The sequence below is a fragment of the Leishmania panamensis genome (assembly GCF_000755165.1).
Source record: "Leishmania panamensis strain MHOM/PA/94/PSC-1 chromosome 15 sequence".
In the NCBI taxonomy this organism is placed as follows: domain Eukaryota; phylum Euglenozoa; class Kinetoplastea; order Trypanosomatida; family Trypanosomatidae; genus Leishmania; species Leishmania panamensis.
This window is the reverse complement of record NC_025860.1, coordinates 509,387-528,278: the sequence shown is the minus strand read 5'-3', so window position 1 is coordinate 528,278 and position 18,892 is coordinate 509,387. Positions and strand designations below refer to the sequence as shown.

The following is an 18,892-nucleotide window of genomic DNA, read 5'->3' as shown; positions in this document are numbered from 1 at the left end:
ACACACACACACAGACAGACACCGTGAGAGGACCCGCCTTCGCCCGTGTGCTGTGTGTGTGTGGAGGGGGGGAGGGGTTATTACTCCTTTCCCTGTTGGTCCTTTCTGCCCCCTCCGCCCCCCAGTCGATGTATGAAAGAAGGCGGGGGAGAGAGTCGCGGCGAGTGGCCAACCGTAGTCCAGCAGCTCGCCTCTGCGCTGTCCTGCTGCCTATTCGTGCCTGTGAGGCGCCAGAGGAGCAGTGACATCATTCCGCGCTGCCTCCCTTTCCTCGCACCACAGCTGAATTCTCATGTACAGGTTGTACCTCTCCTTGGTGACCTCTTCACGCTGCCGCTTCCCCACCAGTAAAGCAGCTCGCTCACTCTCTATCGCGTGTGACACGACTGCGCAACGCGGTGGCGGTGGGGATGTATGCAAATTCGCCAGTGGAGGCTCTTAGGGACGCTCAGCAATGTCGTCATGACTTCCACCAACAACCTCAGCAGAAATAATAAAAAGAAGATCGCACGCGTCTACACGAGAAGGACACTCCGAGAGACAACAGTAAAGCTGGTCCTCTCCCCTGGTGTGTGGATTCATGTGCTCTCTGAGGTCAAGTTGCTCAAGGACTCCCCCCTCCAGTCCTCCCATGCGCTAAGGTGAACGCGTGGAAACTCCCTGTTGCCATCATCACCTTAGGTACAGAGAGGAGGAACAACTGGATGAGACTGTGACCATGAGCGCCACAGAGATGCTGTTGCTGAACAGCACATTCCAACTCTCCACTTTTCAGCCTCCTCCCTCTCCCGCTCCCCACCTCTCACTGCTATGATATCTGCCGCATTCCTCTCATCCTTCCTCGCCCCTGTCTCCACACACACACACTCTCTCTCTCTGGCTGCGTGTCTGCTCTGTCGCCGGCTGTTGCGGCCCTGCAGGGCCCTGTCACAGCAGCACCGGCAGCAGCCAACAAGTAGCAGCAAAAAAACGTCAAGGACAAAATCGTCAGTCATTCTTCACACACCCATCAGGAATAGAAAAAAAGCTCACCGACCTAAGGCAGCACGTCTCTCTCACGCAACACTCGCTCGCTCTCGCAGCCCTTCCTCTCCTGCATCAACGTTACACGCGCAGAGACGGGCGAACACGCACACAGGAGAGAGACGAAGAACAGCCAAAAAGCGCCCCTCACCTCACCCCCCCTCCTCCCCATCTATAGTCACCCACCCCAATCCCCTCTCCTTTCGGTCTCGGGGGCACACAGGCATTACGCACCCACTCTTTTCTCATTTTTATTTGCTTCATTTGCTTTGCACTTGTTTAGCGTTCTCTTCCCCTATCATTGAGACCCCCCCTCCTCCTCCTCCACGATCCACATCACCTCTGAATCAGCAGCGCATCAGTGCGCCGCCGCCCCCCTCTCCCTCCCTACGCACAGACACCTGCACACGCACGCGTCTCTCCTCTCTCTCTTTCATCGCTTCAGGGAAATTTCTAGAAAAGACTTCGGCTACATTTTCTCTTTTACTTTGTGTTTCCTCTTGTGCGTGTTGTGTGTGTGCGTGCGTGCGTGCGTGTGCTCCGCTTCCCTCCCCGCGTGCCTGGGCGTGCGTCGTCCCCCCAATCGCTTCATTTGCTTCGCATATCGGTGCCGCGTCGTTGCGACTCGCATACATTATCATCCGTCTCACCACTATTACCCCCTCTCTCTCTCTCTCTGCTTCCCCTCTCTTCGTTCGCTCTTGCTCTCTCTCTATACGTATTCGCTGTCCGCTTCGTCTCTCTTAAGCCGTTGCTAACGACTTTCGCCTTTGCCCCCGTGTGCTGTTGCTGTTGCTGCTACTTTCAAGTCTTCAGTTCGCATTTCTTTTACGTCTCTTTCCTTCCTCTTAACCTCCCGCTGCCATCTCTCTCTCTCTCTCTTTCTCTCCCGTGCGTCTGCGTGACCGAGTAGGCGTGAGTGCGTGGCTCAGCACTTGCATCGATATCCGAGTAAAGGAGCGGGCGTGTGCCACTCGGTATGTATATATTCCTGTGTATTTGTCCTCCGTCCCTTTAACTCGCTCTATCACTGCCGTCACTGCCACTCTGCGTAGGTGGGGCTTATCGTTGCTTCGACTTGCGCTGCTTCTCTTGCTCCATCATCAGCATCTCTTTTGCCCAGCACTACTGGTCGGCTCTGTGCTTCGTCCTCTGCGTCTCGCTTCTCCTCTCGCTCTGCGAACACCCGTGTGTGTGCACTTCCACCCGCGTGGAGGACGACGACGACAACCCCCAGAGAAGTTGACGCAGAAGGCGAACAGACGCACGCTAGATCGAGGGAGAGAGCGCGAGCAAGAGTGGGTGAGAGGTGGTTGTAATCATTTCTATACCATTAGCTTACACCTCTCCATCCCTTTCGCTTTCTGCGCGACAGGCTTTTCCCGGCTCGAGTGGTAGCTGTCGCTCCAGAGCACCCGCGTACACGCAGACACAAGGAGGTCCAGAGGCCTGCCCGCAATCGGCCACCACTCCCGCTTGCGCGCTTTCGCTTGTTTATTTTATCGGTTTGTTCGCCTCCGCCTCTCTTTCACCCCGCGTCTTAGCAGTGCCGCCTTTTGCCTTCGACGAAAGGAGAGGTACGAGTCGCGCATTGGCTTTGTAATACCGCTGAGCTCACACGTCCACCCACGTGCACATCTCTGTGTGTGGTGGCGCGTTTGCGTGTAGGTCTCTTCCTTCTCCCCACCTCTTCGTCTCGCGGCTCCCCCTCTCCCTGTGCGTGTGTTTGGACCCAGACGCGGTGGTGTCTGTTGCTGCTCGCCTCCTCGATTTATTTGTTCGCCCCCGCCTTTTGCCGTTGCTCTGCGCTCGTGTAGGTCCTCGGTGCTGCACCCTCCCCCATCCCTCCGCACCGCCTGACCCTTCACCCCCTCGCCTACCACTTCCCCGCCGCCACTACAGGAGACACAGCCTCGATCTCTCTCTCTCTCTGCAGCCCATCGTCACGCACTGCCTACCGAGGAGCAATACACACACATACACACGAGCAAACCATGGAGCACTCAGGTCATGGGGTGTGGACGCCAGCACGGCGGTGTAGTTCGGTGCCGAGAAATCGGGAGGAACCACGCAGCAACCCGAGTTCCTTCTACGCCTTCCCGTCCACCCTGCGCGACATCTTGTTCGGCCCTCGACAGCGTCTCACCAAGTATGCCGACGGCATGCAGGCCTTGCCGTATTCCAGTCCAGCGCACACTACAGAGGAAGCGGTAGTCGCCGCTGCCAAGTCTCCTGCTGAGACACAGAAAGAGGTGGCAACCACATCAGCCACCGAGACAGCCAAGCTGCGTTCTCCGGAAGCAGCAGAGGGCCAGGCAGTGGAGGAAGAGGCTGTAGCGGCTGCACCGATTGTGCAGGAAGCTGCCAACGAACCTCGTGACGAGAACTCTGCTGCTGATGCTGGGGTTGCTGCTCCCGCTAAGAATGAGAGCGCGGCGACAGAGCCGATAGGGACAATCGCATCGGAAGACACCACACCACCCGCTCCAACGGACGAACCAGGGAAGTTGGCAGAGACAGATACGCCAGCAGCGGACGCCGCTGCAGCGGGCAAGGCTGAAAGAATGGCAGAGGACAAGGAAGGAGCTAGAACGGACACGTCGCTCGACTGCATTGCCGATGAGGGATCACCGAGCAGCTCCATAGTCGTCACCGCCGCTCAGGCAGAGAAGGATGCCGCTATTATGAATGCTGCTGCCGCTGCTGAGGTCGAAAACAGCACCTGCAGGTATGACGCGGAGACAGTGATGGAGACCGTTTCAGTAAAGCCAGAGGAGACCCGTGAAGTCGCTGAAGAGACTCAGAGGCCGGCCGATGCCGCCGAGAGGACGGATGCAGAGGCGCAGGAGGCCGTCGCAGTGCCGCCAGACTACGACAGGGAGGAGGTGACTACGAGGTCGATGGAGACGAGCGCTGCCGAGGATATGGTGCCGGAGGACGAGCCGCCGACGGAGCTGCTGCAGCTCCGCACCACTTGTGAGATGGTGGCCTTTGATGCGGCGCAGATCGCCGCATGGATGGCGGAGTACCGCCATGAGACAGTGCACGTCCCGCCCGGGGTGCAGCGCTTTGTGCAGGAGGTCAGCGAGCGAGCGGCCAGGCTCACGCCACTGCGGATAGGCGGCACAAACCCAACGCCAAGTGCCATGGGGACTGCCACGAAGAAGGGGAAGAAGAGTAACGTGAGCGTCAGCTCCCACGATACCCCGAAGGGGGGGACGAGCACGCTGGCAGACCTGCCCGGCAGGGACGGTGGCGGGTTTGGCTCCTCCGCTGCCTTGCGCACCGGCGCCGGCATCGTGGCGAAGAAGTCGAATGCGCTGGAGTCGCTCGGTGATGTGTGGGAGGGTCGCCAGGAGGCGCCGATTTCGCTCGCGCAGAGTTCGCTGCGCCGCCGCGGCCTGTTCGGCGAGGTGGAGCAGAAGAAAATTCACAACATGGTGGTGGCGGTGCTCAACAAGGTGACCACCGACCCCGTCAAGTTTCGCGAGGTCAAAAATGAACTGCTGCGTCTGCCCATCCCCGAGTCGAACGCGGAGCAGCTGACAAAAATTGTGGACGCCTTCTTCAACAAAGCGGTGCGGGAGCAGCACTTCAGTCACAGCTACGCTGATCTCATCGTGGCGCTCTGCAAAGTGCCGCAAGGACAGCACATCGTCGGTGACAAAACACAGAGCCTCGAGTACCGTCTGCGCATGGCACTGCTAAAGCGCTGCCAGGCTGAGTTCGTGCAGAGCGTCCGAGCTGAAGAAGCGGATGCACTCAGTTCGACGACGAGTGTAGTGGACGACGCGTCTTTCACGCTGACGTCCGCCATCGAAAGCACTCAGTCGTTTGGCAGCGAGACGGAGAAGGAGCGTCGCGACCGTATGTGTGGCAACGTCCGATTTGTGTGCGAGCTGTTCCTGCGCGATATTGTCGCCGCCTCCGTCATCTCCGTCATCTTCCGCATCTGCTGCCTCGGTTCTGAGTTTGGTGAGTTTCTAGTGCCGCCGTCGTACACGCCAACAGAGTCGCAGGTGGACGAAATCATCACTGTCGTGAACACTGTCAAGGAGCGCTACTTTGTGCAGTCGGGAGAGGGACGCCGGATGCTGCCGCAGCTACTGAGCCAGCTGGACTACTGGGTGAAGCACTACACCATTAGTCGCTGCCGCTTCGTGCTCATGTCAACTGTCGATGACCTGCGTGCCATGCTGCCCAACGAGCCGGCCTCGCCGATGATGAGCGCTACACCGAGCGTGACAACTTTCATCACGCCTCACCTGACACACAACCTACCGGCGCAGTCGCCGCCGTCTTGCGACGTCGCTGAGCAAGGTGTGATCTCCGTAGTCTCCGCCGCTCCCCCAACGGTTGCAGCGGCGTCGCCAGTAATCGCCGCTGCCGATGCGAGCGGGCAGCTGTCAATGAACTCCACGATGGTTGGCGGTCAGCCTCTACCAGCGCCACGCAGCAAACAGGTTGGCAGCGTGAGTCTGAGTGACTCAGCGGGCTCGATCAACGGCATGCCGCCCGCCGAGTCACCTGTTACCGGCCCCATCGCACGCCCCACCCTCACACTAACATCGCGGTCAACCCTGCAACATGTGCGCCCCGATGCCATCGCGAAGTTCATGGCGGCCTTCTCCAGTGGCCAGTACAGCGCGGACGAGGTGGCCGTGCAGCTCTTCAGCACGTACGGCAACGTGCTGCCGGCCCTCGGTGCGTGGATGGACCGCTGCCTCTCTGTTGTTAAAGAAGAGAAGACACGCAAGCAGACCGGTGCCGTCCTTGTTGCCTGCGTAGCGCAGCTAACGGCGCATACGAACGCGAGCAGCGAGGAGGTGGTGGAGACGGTGGCGGTGTGTCGCGAGCAGCTGCACGAGGCCGCCATGGAGGCCCTGCAGCGTGCCATCGAGGGTAAGCTCTATGAGGAGCTCCGCATCTTCCAGTTCTGGGCGCAGCTTGTCCTGTCCGACCACGCGCGCGTCGTCTACGATGAGGAGCTGCTGAACGAAGGCCTCGAGCTGCTCGTGTACACCGCGCCACTGGCCGTACGCAACTACCTCGTCGAAGTAGGCAAGTACATGACACACGTGCTCGTTGCCCCGGAGAAGCTTCCGTGGCGAGCGTCGACAGAGGCGCAAAGTTTTGTGCGGTACCGCCCGCTGCTTGTGTTGCACAGTTTAGTGCTCTCCGGGGGGCCCAGCGAAGCGCAAGCGCTGCTCGATAACGTCTCCAGCTTCAGCGACGTGCGACAGCATTCGCTGGAGTTGCGGCTCTACCACGCCTTCCGCACCGGCTCGCCGTCCCGTGAGGTCATCTTCGAGCAGCTGCGCACGTCACCGCGGACGACGAGTCGCGACTCGACGCTGGCGGCGGAGGTGCTTAGCGCGCTTCTCATCGCGGAGTTGTGTTCCAGCGGTGATGCGCTCGTGGAGGACAACATGGATCTCCTTCAAATCACCGTGGATGGCGTCACACGCGCGGAGCGCGAGATCGCCATTGTGACCGAGGTCTACGAGATTCTTCGCTACACGCCTCGCCCCATGACGATGTCGGCCGCAGCCCGAGTACTGCGCAAGTTTGTTTGTATGCACATCGTGTCCGACGAGACAATGGAGCGAGCGGAGCACTTTTATGAGACTGAGCGCGACGGTACCAACAACAAACCAACCCAGGAGAGCAACCGCACGCTTGCCGCGCCGCCGAGCGCCGACTACCCGCGTATTATGGATCGCCTCAGCACCGATGACGTCGTGCCCAGCGGCAGCTTTTCTCTGCTCTCCGTGAGCGGCGCAGGGGCTGCGAATAACAACGACAACAGCAACGGCAATGGTAACGGCGGCAGCGCAAGCAGAAGAACAGGGTCGGTGGATGGGTTGCAGAGCTCCACCTCCAGCAACTTCGGTGATTTCCGCCCTCCTAGCAGCCTCCCGCCGCGCCACGAGGCGGACAACGAGCACACCAGCGACCGCCACTCGCAGCGGCAGCTGTCGCCACGGCGGAGCAGCCAGAGCAACAGCTCCTTTCAGGCGACACGCAGCGGTGAGGACAACAGCAAGCGGTTGTACCGAAACTCCTACAAGAATCGTCGGCGCAGTCAAGGAGAAGGCGGAAGTGAGCGGCACTCCAGGGCAGGCAGTAGCAAGGATGCATCACCACAGCAACAACTCTTGGGGTCGTTGTTGCCGTCATCCAACTACGCTGGTAGTCACGACGGCAGCCGCCACAGCCTCGGCGGTGGTGGTCGATATGACCGTCAGCCCGGCGTGCGAGCTGCCGGGCGAGGCAGCGGTCACTTCGAGCGTAGCCGTGGCAGTGGTGCAGGCCGTGGTCGTGGTGGTGGCCGCAGCCACGGGGCCGCACCTCATCGGGGAGGTGGTGGCATATTGCGCGAGGACTCGCGTCAAGTCAGTAGGAATAGCGATGGCCGCTACACCCCTCACCCCTCTGGTGGCGGCAGTAAAGGCGAGTAATGCTCCGGATGTGCGTGGATGTAATGAGGAGTGAGGAGCATACGCTTTGCAAAGCCAACCCCTTGGGACTCTCCTTTCCTCGTTAGAGGGCACAGTGGCTGTTCCCTTCGGCGTCCCCCCCCCCCCCTCCCTTGCAGTTGCACTGAGAGCACACACATACAGACGCCACTCCTCTCACGGCCCGTACTTCTGTAGCCCTTCCATAAGAGAGGGAACAAGGTGGTGCCACGGTAGACACACACGCGGCGTGTTGACTGACGCCACTGCAGTGCGAGAGGCAGAGAGAGGCAGAGAGAGAGAAGGGCTCTACTGCATGCATTCATGTATGTTGTGTGTGTCAGCTTTCGGCTTGACAAGCACTACCGAGGGGTGACTTCACATAAGTCAGTGAGTGGGGCTAGAGATCACGTGTATGCCTGTGTGTGAGTCGCGCAGTGGGGGGGGAACTGTTGTACCCTTCTCTCTCTCTCTCTGCCTCTCGTTGTGGGCGAGAGGCGACACGCGCAAGCCGGTCCGAAGCTTTACGACTGGGCGTAGCTCCATGTTTGTGTGCGCGCCTTCACGCACGTGCACGCACACTCTCACAGTGCCACCCTGCCTTGACGTGCACTCGTCTACGCATTCGCGACCATCTTTCACTCTTCCTCCTGAACGGCATTCGCCGAATGCACAGCACACACGCACACACACACACACAGAGCGAGAGACACAGACATCCGTGTAACACGCCCACCGTAACCGGAGCTCCGCGCTTTAGAGGACCAGACCGTGACGGTTTCCTTTGTGCTACCTTTTGCCTACTACTCACCACCGCTGCCCGGAGGCCTGCGCGTCTCTCATTATCAGGGAAAGCCTGGGAGCCCCGCCACACTGCGCGTACATACCGCTGCCTCGGCTGCTCCTCACGAGGAGAGAGGATCACCGTGTCACTCAACACACCCAGCGCGCGGCCTCATGTCATCAAACGCCTCAGACACCGTGGCGCCAGCGTCGTTACCTGCAGAGGGCGTCACTATGACGCCGTCAGATCAGCCGGTCCACCCTGGCACCCCCAACCTCCACACCCCACACTCTGCCCAACGCCCCAGCACGTCGAGCGAGCTGGGCTCCAACCGCGTCCCACCACTGCCATGTGCGCAGGACTCGGCAACAGTCGCGATGCCGATCTCCTCCACTGAGGTTCGCTTGAGCAGTTCACATTCCTACACGCTGCGGCCACTCGAGATTGTGGAGTCGATTAAAGTCTTGCACGAGTTGCACCAGAACGGCGGGCTCACAAAGGAGGAGTTTGCGCATGCAAAGCAGCAGATTTTGGACTCGGGATCGTCTTCGGCGTCCACATTCAAGAGCAAGCCGAAACGGTCGCGCGAGTGGCGACCGCGTGGGCGCCACCACCGCCGACGCGGTCGCAACTCGCACTCGCTTTCCACGTCTACTGGCACGCACCCGTCCCAAGATTCTCGCACATGCATCTCCTCTGGCGCTGGCACCAAGAGTACGAGCCATCGGCCTAGCCGTTCCTCCTCGTCGTCCTCGTCGTCGAGCGATCGCTTCATCATTGTACCGCGCTCCACCGTGTGGCGCACCCTCAACGACGCCATCGAGGAGGGCTTGCTCGTCCATCACTCGGCAGAGGGCCACACTGTGCGAAGCGAATGCAACAGTGCGTCGCCGCGGGTTTACTCCCCGTTGCTGAGCAGCAGCGGTGGCACTGACGTCGGACGTGGCGGCAGTGAGAAAGAGAAACAGGGAGAGTCCTGCGCTGGCGCACACAGGCGAAACGGCTACCAGGAAATTCCCTCTGAAGATCCTCTCCCAAGCAACGTAGGAAGTGGAGCAGCGGTGCCGACGCCAGCACTAGCCGCCGCACCAGGCACCAAAGACGGCGTCTTCGTGTCCCTCGGCAGCGGTTCTGTCGGCTCCGCGACCGCAGCGACAGGCAGCAGCGTCGCCCGCCACATCGCGTCCGACGGCCGCGACAAGGCCAAGTACGGCGCCTTCTTGAGCCGGGACGATGGCGCTCGCGTCGTTGGTCCGGCACCGGCCATGCGCACGGCACTCCGTAGGGAGGATGTCGTGCGCATTCACTACTTCAATAGCCGCGGCGGCTCCGGCAATCATTTCAGCAACGTCGAGCTGCAGACCTCCCAGCTCCGTGACCCAATCTTCGTTCACAAAGGACAGTCCCAGGTCATTCCAGCCAAGCTGCGTGCATCCGTCTCCAGACCCGGCCACGATGAGCCGACCATGGTGGCGATGCCGGCCCAAGACTCTCAGATCTTCCAGTTGGCCGAGATGACGCTAGAGGAACGGCGCGCCTGGGAGATGACGACGACGCGCTCTTCTTCCACATCCCGCAGAGCCAGGTCCTCGTACTTTGAGCAGAGCTTCAACTGGTATTGGGTGGACGTGACGGGCAGAGACCCCAGTCGGCAACGATACAACGCGACGCTGCGCTACCTAACGGACCGCTTCAAGTTGTGCGAGTCGTTCCTGGTTGAGCGCGAGCACACGCTGGTGTTGCCGCAGGTTTGCGAGTCGCCCATCTACCCTGGCCAGTACCTGCTCAACCTACGCGTGGCAACCGACAAGATCTCCATCTCTGACGACAGCGTGATGGAGCTGACGAATCGATGGATTATTGTGGTTGACCTGAAACAGCACGTCGTCATCACGCTGCACCGCGTCGACACGCATGGCATGGCGAACCTACGCGCACAGTGGAAGAGGGTCATCGAGAACAATAATGTATCCTTCCAGGAGTTTCTCCTGAAGATCATCGACGACGCGATCTACACGTATCAACTCAGCCTCGACGTGCACACGGCATTGCTTGAAAAGTGCGAAGCGAAGCTGTTCGTGGAGAAGCAGTCCGTGTCGACGCCGGCGGTGTCGGACCACTACATCGACAAGCGAATTCTGCGCCACTTCGCTGGAAGCTCGCGGTCGCCGTTTCTTCACCGGCTGCTGGACGAGAAGGACCACTCACCGATGACCAAAGGGGAGATGAACAGTTTCCTGCACCACTTGCACCGTCGCACGAGCGTGCAGCACCGGATGCTGAACGTCACCCAGATAGTGCTGGCCAAGGCATTCACAAAGTTGCGGCTGTGCTCGCGGGAGATGGCAGAGCAGATGTGCTCGTCGTGCATCGAGATCAGCGACCGCGCGATGGAGGTGCGGGACGACGCCAAGACGCTGCTGAACCTGCACATCTCTCTGCAGAGCTTCCGCACAACTGAGTTGATGGCCGTGCTGACGCGCGTGACGATGCTCTTTACGCCGGTGACATTCCTGGCTGGCGTGTATGGGATGAACTTTCAGAAGCGCTTTCCGGAGCTGACGTGGGAGTACGGCTACCCATTTTTCTGGCTCATGTGCATCATATTGGTCATCATCATGCACACGTTCTTTGTGCGCGAGCACTGAGGTATGCGGCGGCGAGAGATGAGAAGATGCGCAACGGGTGAGAAGGCAACTCCTCTTCCCCTCTTCTCTCTTCCGTGGACAGCCGCAGTGTCTGTGCCGATGCAGGAGTCCGTGTGTGGGCAGGATTGCACCGGGGTGTCTAGAGGGGCACCTCTTTCCCTACCGCTTTCATTTGTTTGTCTGTGAGGGTGGGTGTGGGTGTGGGTGTGAGTGTCGCGTCCCACGATGTCTATGATTAGGTTTAGGTGCTGGGGTGATCTTGGATGGAAAAAGGGGTGAGGTGGGATGGGGAAGAAGGGAAGAAAGAGAATGAAGCAGAGGTTGCTCACCTGGAGCACCATAACCTGGTGTACGTGTCGCTGCTGTTGGTGCTGCCAGCGTTTGTTGCCACGGTGGCTCTTGTTCTCATCTTCTTATTCTCTGTATGCGACTCTCCACCCAACTCGCCCCCCCCACTCATCCATCCTCTCGTGCTTCTGCTCGCTGTCCTGCACCCCTGATGACGGGTCCCACCTCAGTGCGTGGCATCCAGGCTCCCGTACCCACACTCTGTGTGGGGAAGCCAAGCAACCCCCCTCTCTATCCCTCTGCCAATGCCGAACCACTTCTCGTGATGGCAGGGTCAAGCACCTACGACGTGGGCGAAGTCCGAGCGATTTTACCGCTACTGGTGTCGGTAGTCAGGTCCTGGACAGCGCGGCCTGCGACGGCGAACACGCTTGTGCCACCCGTATGTTGGGCGAAGCTTCAAGGTGACTCGAGCGCACCTCACCCGGCCCTCGCTGCCCACTGGGGTGGGGAGCCTGAGTGCCACCTCGGGGGATGCCCCGGGTGGCGACCGGCATGATGGGGACGGCTGTGAGGCGCCGTGCAAAGTGGGGAATGGGTGGAGTTTGGGGCAGGGATCGTGCTCAGGTGACGGTGAGTCGGCGCATTGCTGTAACGCGTGTGTGTCTACGGCTGCTCCGCACCAGGCGGTGGGGCCTGGGGTGAGGGCAGAGTGGGGACTTGACCTCGCGTGTGTGTGTGTGTGTGTGGCCCAGCGAGTGGGCACGTGCTGAAGAAAAGCGAAAGCTTGTCTCGGTCGCCCCTTTGAGAATCGCCACCCCTTCTTTCCCATGGGGGTCCCGATACACATCTTTGCTGCCCAGAGCCAAACCGCACGCGTTGTTGGGTCTGGTGTCCGACTGTATCGATTAAGTTATCTTCAAATAAAATGATCAAAGCGGGCACACACACACTCTCTCTCATCTTTAGCGCCGGGGTTCGAATGTACTTGCAACGGCCGAAGGAGAGAACAGAGACGGGGAGGAAGAGGGGGAGTGTGGGCGGTCGATGGGGTGTTTTGTGGGGAACAGGTGCATTGTGTAGTTCTGCGTCTTGATCTTCAGCACACACACACACACACCCGAGTAGCCCTCCCCCTAACATAGAGATACCGATAGACACGCATAGAGGATCAGTAGATCTTCGTAGCCGGGCCACACGTCTCCCAAGTGCGCAGGTGGGTTGCGTGGAGCTGCTTGCTTATTACCCTGCTCTCTCCCTCTCCCCCTCTCTCATTACGCTTACACACTCACGCTGGTGGATATGCATGTGATCAGCGATCCGCATACCTGCTCAAACTCCCACGCAACGACCAGGCGTCACCACCACTCCAAGAACGCTTCAGACTGCCCCAGCCTTTCCTCCTCTCCTCCATCGCGCCGTCACACCCACAGACATCGTCACTCACGCCGCCTCACCTACTGGCATACGAGGCCACCCAGTTGGCGAACCCCCTACCCAGACAGATATACACAGAGCCGCTACGCACCACAACCCTACGTCAGTCCCTTTTCCCTCTCCTTCGCTTTCTCCCTCCCTCCTCTTCCTAATACACCCGCCGATATACAGATACCCCGTTGATTTGCGTCTGCCACTTAGTTCTCTGTGCGCAAGCACACGTATTCACACCACCGAAGCCTCTCCCCACTCCCTCCCTTCTCGCTGCCGTGCCAGTCTGCCTCTCGGTGAGCCCGCTGTGCCTCTTCTCCTTTGGGTTCCCCCCCCATTCCTTCGACTGTCGTTTCCTTCCCCGCCCTTCCTCCATACCGAGACCGACCTCTCTTGCTCCCCCCCCCTTCCCTCTCCCCCTGCTGTGCCTCCACACACACCCTTCTCTTCCCCATCGCCAGCCTTCTCCTCATCCACTCATTCACTAGTCACCACAATGGAGTCCACCAATGTGGACAACGTGTACGCGAGGGATCGATCTTCAAACAGCGCGGAGGGGAATAGGTCGACAGACACCAGCCAAGGGTCGTCGCTCTGCTCGCAGCTCAGCAGCGACATCCACGGCGAGGACGTCAACGCGCAGTGCAGCGACCATCTGGCTGTTACTTCCAGCAGTAGCGATACCACCGTCGCAGACGACGAGGGTGACGTACCTAGGCATAGCCATGCACTCCGCAGCCACGTAGGCGAGGCTGGGTGTGATGCCAGTGTCGCTGCTGGTCCATCCCCAGTGGGCGCGGACGACGACGAAGAGGCCGAAATGGCGCCGACCGCAGTGGGGCTCATCAACGAAGGCTGCACTTGCTACCTGAACTCGCTTCTGCAGCTGCTCTTCCACATTAGCTATTTCCGCACTGCGGTCTACCGCATCCCTGTCGAGGGTGACGATGGGCCGACGGTGTACAAGGCACTGCAGGAGACCTTCTTCCAGATGCAAGAGCGCACCACGCCGGCGCACACCACCGTGCTGACCAACGCCTTTGGCTGGGGTCGCAAGGAGCTATACGTGCAGCACGACATCCAGGAGATGGCGACTCTGCTGCGCGACAACTTAGAGGAGCGGATGAAGGGCACCGTGACGGAGGGCGCAATCAACCAACTTTTCGAGGGGCGAGGCGAGCAGTTCGTGGAGACGCTAGACAAGTCGTACGTCTCACGCCGCGCCGACACCTACTACGACGTACACATTCCTCTTGGCCAGCACAACACGCTGCTAGGCAGTCTGACCTCACTCACTGCACGCGACCAGCTCATCGGCGAGAACAAGTACCGTGTGGAGCGAGAGGGGATGCCGGTGGTGTACATGGATGCTGAGAAGGGATACAGCTACACTCGCTTTCCTCCCGTGACGTGGTTCCATCTTAAGCGCTTCGCCATAGACTTGACCTCGCCGACACTAGAGATGCAGAAGGTGAATACGCCGCTGGAGTTCCCCGTCGTCCTCGACCTGCGCGCACTGGAGAAGCCGGACGCCGCAGCAGCTGCCGGTGGCGGTGACGCGGGCGCTAAGAGCAAAATAGGCTCCGCTGTTGTCCCTTTCAGTAACGACTCGCCTGCCATCTATGATCTGCAAGGAGTGATTGTGCACCGGGGCACGGCTCGCAGCGGCCACTACTACTGCTACATCCGAGAGTGGGACCCGGTGGAGCAGCGCTTCTGCCGCTGGCTCGAGTATGACGACGAGAACGTACGTCAGGTACCGGAGGATGTCGCGGTGCGCGCGAACTACGGCCGCAGCGCTGGCGCAGTCGACAACTTCCGCCACGACGTGTCGCTCATGGGAGGGGCGAACGCGTACATCCTCTCCTACGTGCGTCGTGCCGATGCGCCGGCGATTCTCGCGCCGTCGCCGACGGACATCGTGTCCGACCTGGTCAAAGAGGCGATGCGGCGTGCCATTCAGGAAGAAGAGCAACAACTGCGCGAAGCTGAGGAGGCCCGGCTGTCCGTCACGATGCACTGCATCACTGATGCGGCCCTTAGCAAGTACTGCGACTCTGTGTCCAGCACCGAGCTCTTCTCTCGTGATGCCCAGCAGTGGCGCCGGTTCGCTGACTGCGTCATAACAGTGCGCAAGTCGGACACGCTGGCAGCCGTGTACGAGGCTCTGGCCGCGCAGCCGGAGATGGCGCGGCAGGGTGTGACGGCCTTCAACTGTCGCCTGTGGCGGTGTAGCGATGGATCGGTGCTGCGGCCGTCTATCCCCCTTCTGACGCACGCGGAAAGCGAGGCGCGCAAGGACCCTAAGCTGGAGCAGCAGCAGCAGGCGTGCCTGAAGGAGTTCCTCACCGCAGAGGAGAGCAACACCGCGCTGACAATGTACCTCTACGTCGATCAGGCGAAGGTGCCCTTGCCAGGTCTGCACGGCCTGACGAAGGAGTGCGGCCTGATCCGCAGCGTCCAGCAGGACGCCACCGGCCGCTGCTACACGGTGGAGATGTCGAGCCCAACGGAGGCGAAGGCACTGCATATCACCTTCGATCACTCTGACTACTCCGCCACGGTCGAGTACGTCGTCACGACCGACAAGGAGACGCTTCCTATCGCAGTGGCGAGCGTCACCGACAGTGGCAACACCGCTACTCTGCTGCTGGGCGCGTCGCGGCGGACGGTGTCGGTGATGCTCACATGCTACATGCCGAACAGGCGGATGGTGGCTGTGCGCAACGTGCACCTCGAGCTCCCCCTCGGGCACCCCCTCCTGCAGCCGTCTTCTGCGGGATCGGCCGCCGCACTGCCGGTGCTGCCCGCCGTTGGCTACGACCGCGCCCTCATCTTTTTCAAGTACTACGACTACTCCTCCAACACAGTCCAGTACGTTGGCAGTCGACTCATCGACAAGGCGGCCAAAATCTACTGTTGCGGGGCCGTTTACCTCGACTTCCTCGGCCTCTCGGATGACGCAGCGCCACCCTCATCCGACACCATCGCAGCAAGGCAGCAGCCACCACCGCCGTCAATGTTCCGCTTCTTCCTTGAGCGTGGCGACCACACGCCGGTGGAACTCAACGAGCACCTCGACTTGGAGGACCTCAAATCCGGCTGCGTGGTAGTGACGCAGCTGCGAACTATTCCACCTTCGCACCGCCACTTGTCTGTCCTCAACTACTACCGAGACACGCGCAATAGTCTGGACGTGCACATCGTCGAGGTGGTGCGCAGTCACCGAGCTAACGACGACGCGTATCGGCAGACGACGATGGAGCGGCAGCGCACCGCCGTGGCCGCGGCCGCAGCGTTGTCCACGGCCGCCAACAAAGAGCCAGCGTCGACCGGCGGTCTCGCTGCTGTCGCGCCGAGAACTCCCTCTATGAACTCGGCAGCACCGGGCGGAGAGTCAGAGGAGGCCGCCGCCGCCTCCACTACTGGCCCGCCGCAGCAGGGCAACTCGACAGCACCGATCAACAGCGCCGAGTCCGTGACGTCAGATGCCACGAAGGCGAATACGCCAAGCACCAGCAGCACCGGGGGCATCACTAGCAGCGTGAGTCCAATGGCGACGTCGGCCGTGGATGCCACTGGTAGCAGAGCCGCCACCGTGGCGAACGTCGCGGTGGAGACCGACCCGATTCGTATCGCCACCATGCTGAACCCATACGAGGCAGTGCAGCTCTCCACGCTACACGAGATTTCGGTGGCGACGCTTCCTACGGAGAACTCGTGTCGCATGCTCTTTAGCTGGAACTACGAGGCCGTGTGCACCGCCATCGGCCGCGTCGTCGACTTCGACCCGAGTCGTCTGCAGCTGTACCAGTGCTGCAACACCGGTGAGCCAGCGCCAGAGGTGTCACCGACGCCGTCCAGCAACCGACTCACCGTGACCAACCTCCTCTACCTGGACTCGTACAACCCGACCTCCGTGCTCTACTACGAGCGACTGGCTGAGGCGCGTGAGCAGCATCAGAACTTTAGCGTTGTCACCGCCACACTGCGGGACCAGGCGGGCCACGCACTGCACCGCGAAAGCTACAGCGTCAACCTCGCGAGCATCACCCGCCAGGGCCTTGTGCGGTTCGTTTGCCAGTCTGTGCCGACGTGGCAGCGTGAGGCGGACGTGTGGGGCACCATGCAGGACACCCTTCATTCACCCCACTTCACACTGAGCTTCGTGGACTCAGCGAGGCACGTCATCGCGGCGATGCATGAGGTGGCCATGTCGAAGACCGGCGCCGAGGAGTCTGCGCTGGAAGCGTCGGCACTGCGCAAGTTTGAGGTGGATATTCAAGCCGCGGCGCCGCTGCAAGGGATGGAGCAGCGCATTGCCTGTTGCCACATGAACTACTCGACGCACGACCGCAGTATGTCACTGGGGCAGCAGCAGCAGCGCGGAGCTTTTGGGCAGCCTTTCCTCATTACGATCGGCCGCACCACGACGGTGCGCGATGCGCTCGACATTATGCTGCACACGACCCGCCTGCCCGCGGACGCGCTGAACAATGCTGAGGGCTTTGGTGTGATGATGGTGGCGGGGCAAGTCTACCACTTCGAGAATTGGGATGAGCACGTGCACCTCTTCTGGGTGCACACCAAAAACACGTCCCAGTACGTCGCCAGTCTGATGCTGAACCACGCCAAGCCGCGCGAGAAGCCAGGGTCTCGCTACGTTGCCCAACACAGTCCGCAGCTGAGGATCTCCAATAAGTAATCCTCCTCTCTCTCTCTCCCTCTCTCTCGCAGCTGCGGTGCGTGGGTTGCATAGGCAGAGGGAGACGCACAGAGAAATGTCTGGTGCAGGCCTCTGTGCCTGTGCGCAGTCAAGCTCGTGGCCAACGCGTTGGTGTGTAATTGTGTGTAGTTGTGTACTGCTGTGATACAAAGTGGGGGGAGGGGGTGAAGTGCGCCTGTCATTATGGAAAACAGCAAAGGGACGTCGGGTGCTCATCCTTCATCTCTCGCTCCCCCCTCCCCGTCCTCCTGCACCCTGCTCACTGGTGTAGTCGAGAGGTGGCGTTACTTCACTCCCTATCGCCTTGACTCTCTTCTCCGTCATCATCTGTCTTTCATCTGTGGTGGTGGTGGTGCCTCCTACGTGCTATCCTTTATCTTACCACTGTTCTCTGTCGCTATCGCTGCTGCGTTGCTGCGGTGCGAGAAGGCGTGCAGGTGTGTTATGTGCCGGTACGCCTGTCTCTCTGTGCCCCTGCCTCACGCCGGGAGGGGGGAGGGGCCGACGGCTTCGGCGCTACTGCGACTCTCTTCTCTTCTCCAAGGCCTTGTCTACGTCCTCTCCTTTTTCAGTCACTGTCTTGTGTTTCTCTGTGCTGTGTGCGTCTCCCTCCATATATGTCTTTGGCATGTCTGTTGTTGCTCTCCCCCTCTCCCTTCATTCTCCTGTCTCAAGTGCGGTGCTGCCCGCGCTCCTATCGACTCCCTTTCCTGGCAACGCTGTCAGCACTGTTTGTTGAGAATATCGTGCTGCCCATCGTTAGTATTACGCGCTTTAACGAAGGAGCGTCTGTGTTGCGGGTGGGAGTGTGGGGAGGAGGTGTGTGTGTGTGGGGGGGGGGGTCGTCAATCCTGCCGCTGCTCCCCCCTCTATTGAGGTGTGCCCCCGCCTTTATTCCTCCGACTGCCAGACACGCCACTCGTGCCCACGCAGGCAGACCCACCGTTAGAGAAGGCGAAGCCGGCATCTATTGCACTGAGCCACTTCACGTGTGCTGCTGCGCCTCTTTCTTTGTCAGTGCCCCCTCCCCCCCTTGCCCCCTACCCTCCTCGCGCGTCCGGCGGCCAATGATGAGTGTGCGCTTGTGTTCTCCTGACTCTTGGTCGTGCTGGGGTCGGTGTTCTCCTTGTTGTGGTTGTCATACACGTGCTTGTGTGCGTGCATGCGCGCCTTTCTTTCCTGCCTCACTCCCTGCCACCACCGCCCAACATTCTCCCCGCATATCCGCAGCGCTGCTGTAACGATCTTATAGGAAACAAAGCGATTGCGGGAACGAGGGGGGAGGCAGTAGCACAGGTGAAGATCAGAGGTGTGCCTCCCCTGCATCCCTCGCTGATTTCTCCCGTCGCATGCGTGTATTGGTTTGCATGGAGGAGGAGGGACAAGCAGAACGAGGTTGATGGGGGATGTCCTTCCTATGAGGGACCGCGCTGAGGCATGCGACACTCACCTTCCTCCCTCCACTCTGCTGTGGACACACCTGCTTAGTGGTTCACTACGAAGTTGTGCAACGATGCCCCCCCCCTCTTCTTGGGGG

At 60.3% G+C, this 18,892-nt stretch overlaps 3 protein-coding genes across 3 annotated transcripts, besides 1 other annotated feature; all 3 read left to right on the top strand.

Moving 5' to 3' along the window:
* Positions 1 to 3,017: 3,017 nt before the first annotated feature.
* Positions 3,018 to 7,484, top strand: LPMP_151240 (eukaryotic initiation factor 4a, putative; the record flags this gene model as incomplete). Its single annotated transcript, XM_010699197.1, has 1 exon — positions 3,018 to 7,484. The coding sequence occupies one exon, from the start codon at positions 3,018 to 3,020 to the stop codon at positions 7,482 to 7,484; it is 4,467 nt and encodes a 1,488-aa protein (XP_010697499.1).
* A 954-nt stretch (positions 7,485 to 8,438) lies between these two features.
* On the top strand, positions 8,439 to 10,913 carry MGT1 (MGT1 magnesium transporter; the record flags this gene model as incomplete). The annotated part of the gene is made up of 1 exon (XM_010699196.1): positions 8,439 to 10,913. The coding sequence occupies one exon, from the start codon at positions 8,439 to 8,441 to the stop codon at positions 10,911 to 10,913; it is 2,475 nt and encodes an 824-aa protein (XP_010697498.1).
* Positions 10,914 to 11,407: 494 nt separating this feature from the next.
* Positions 11,408 to 11,977: a repeat region.
* Positions 11,978 to 13,125: 1,148 nt separating this feature from the next.
* Positions 13,126 to 17,334, top strand: LPMP_151220 (ubiquitin hydrolase, putative; the record flags this gene model as incomplete). The annotated part of the gene is made up of 1 exon (XM_010699195.1): positions 13,126 to 17,334. The coding sequence occupies one exon, from the start codon at positions 13,126 to 13,128 to the stop codon at positions 17,332 to 17,334; it is 4,209 nt and encodes a 1,402-aa protein (XP_010697497.1).
* Positions 17,335 to 18,892: the final 1,558 nt, after the last annotated feature.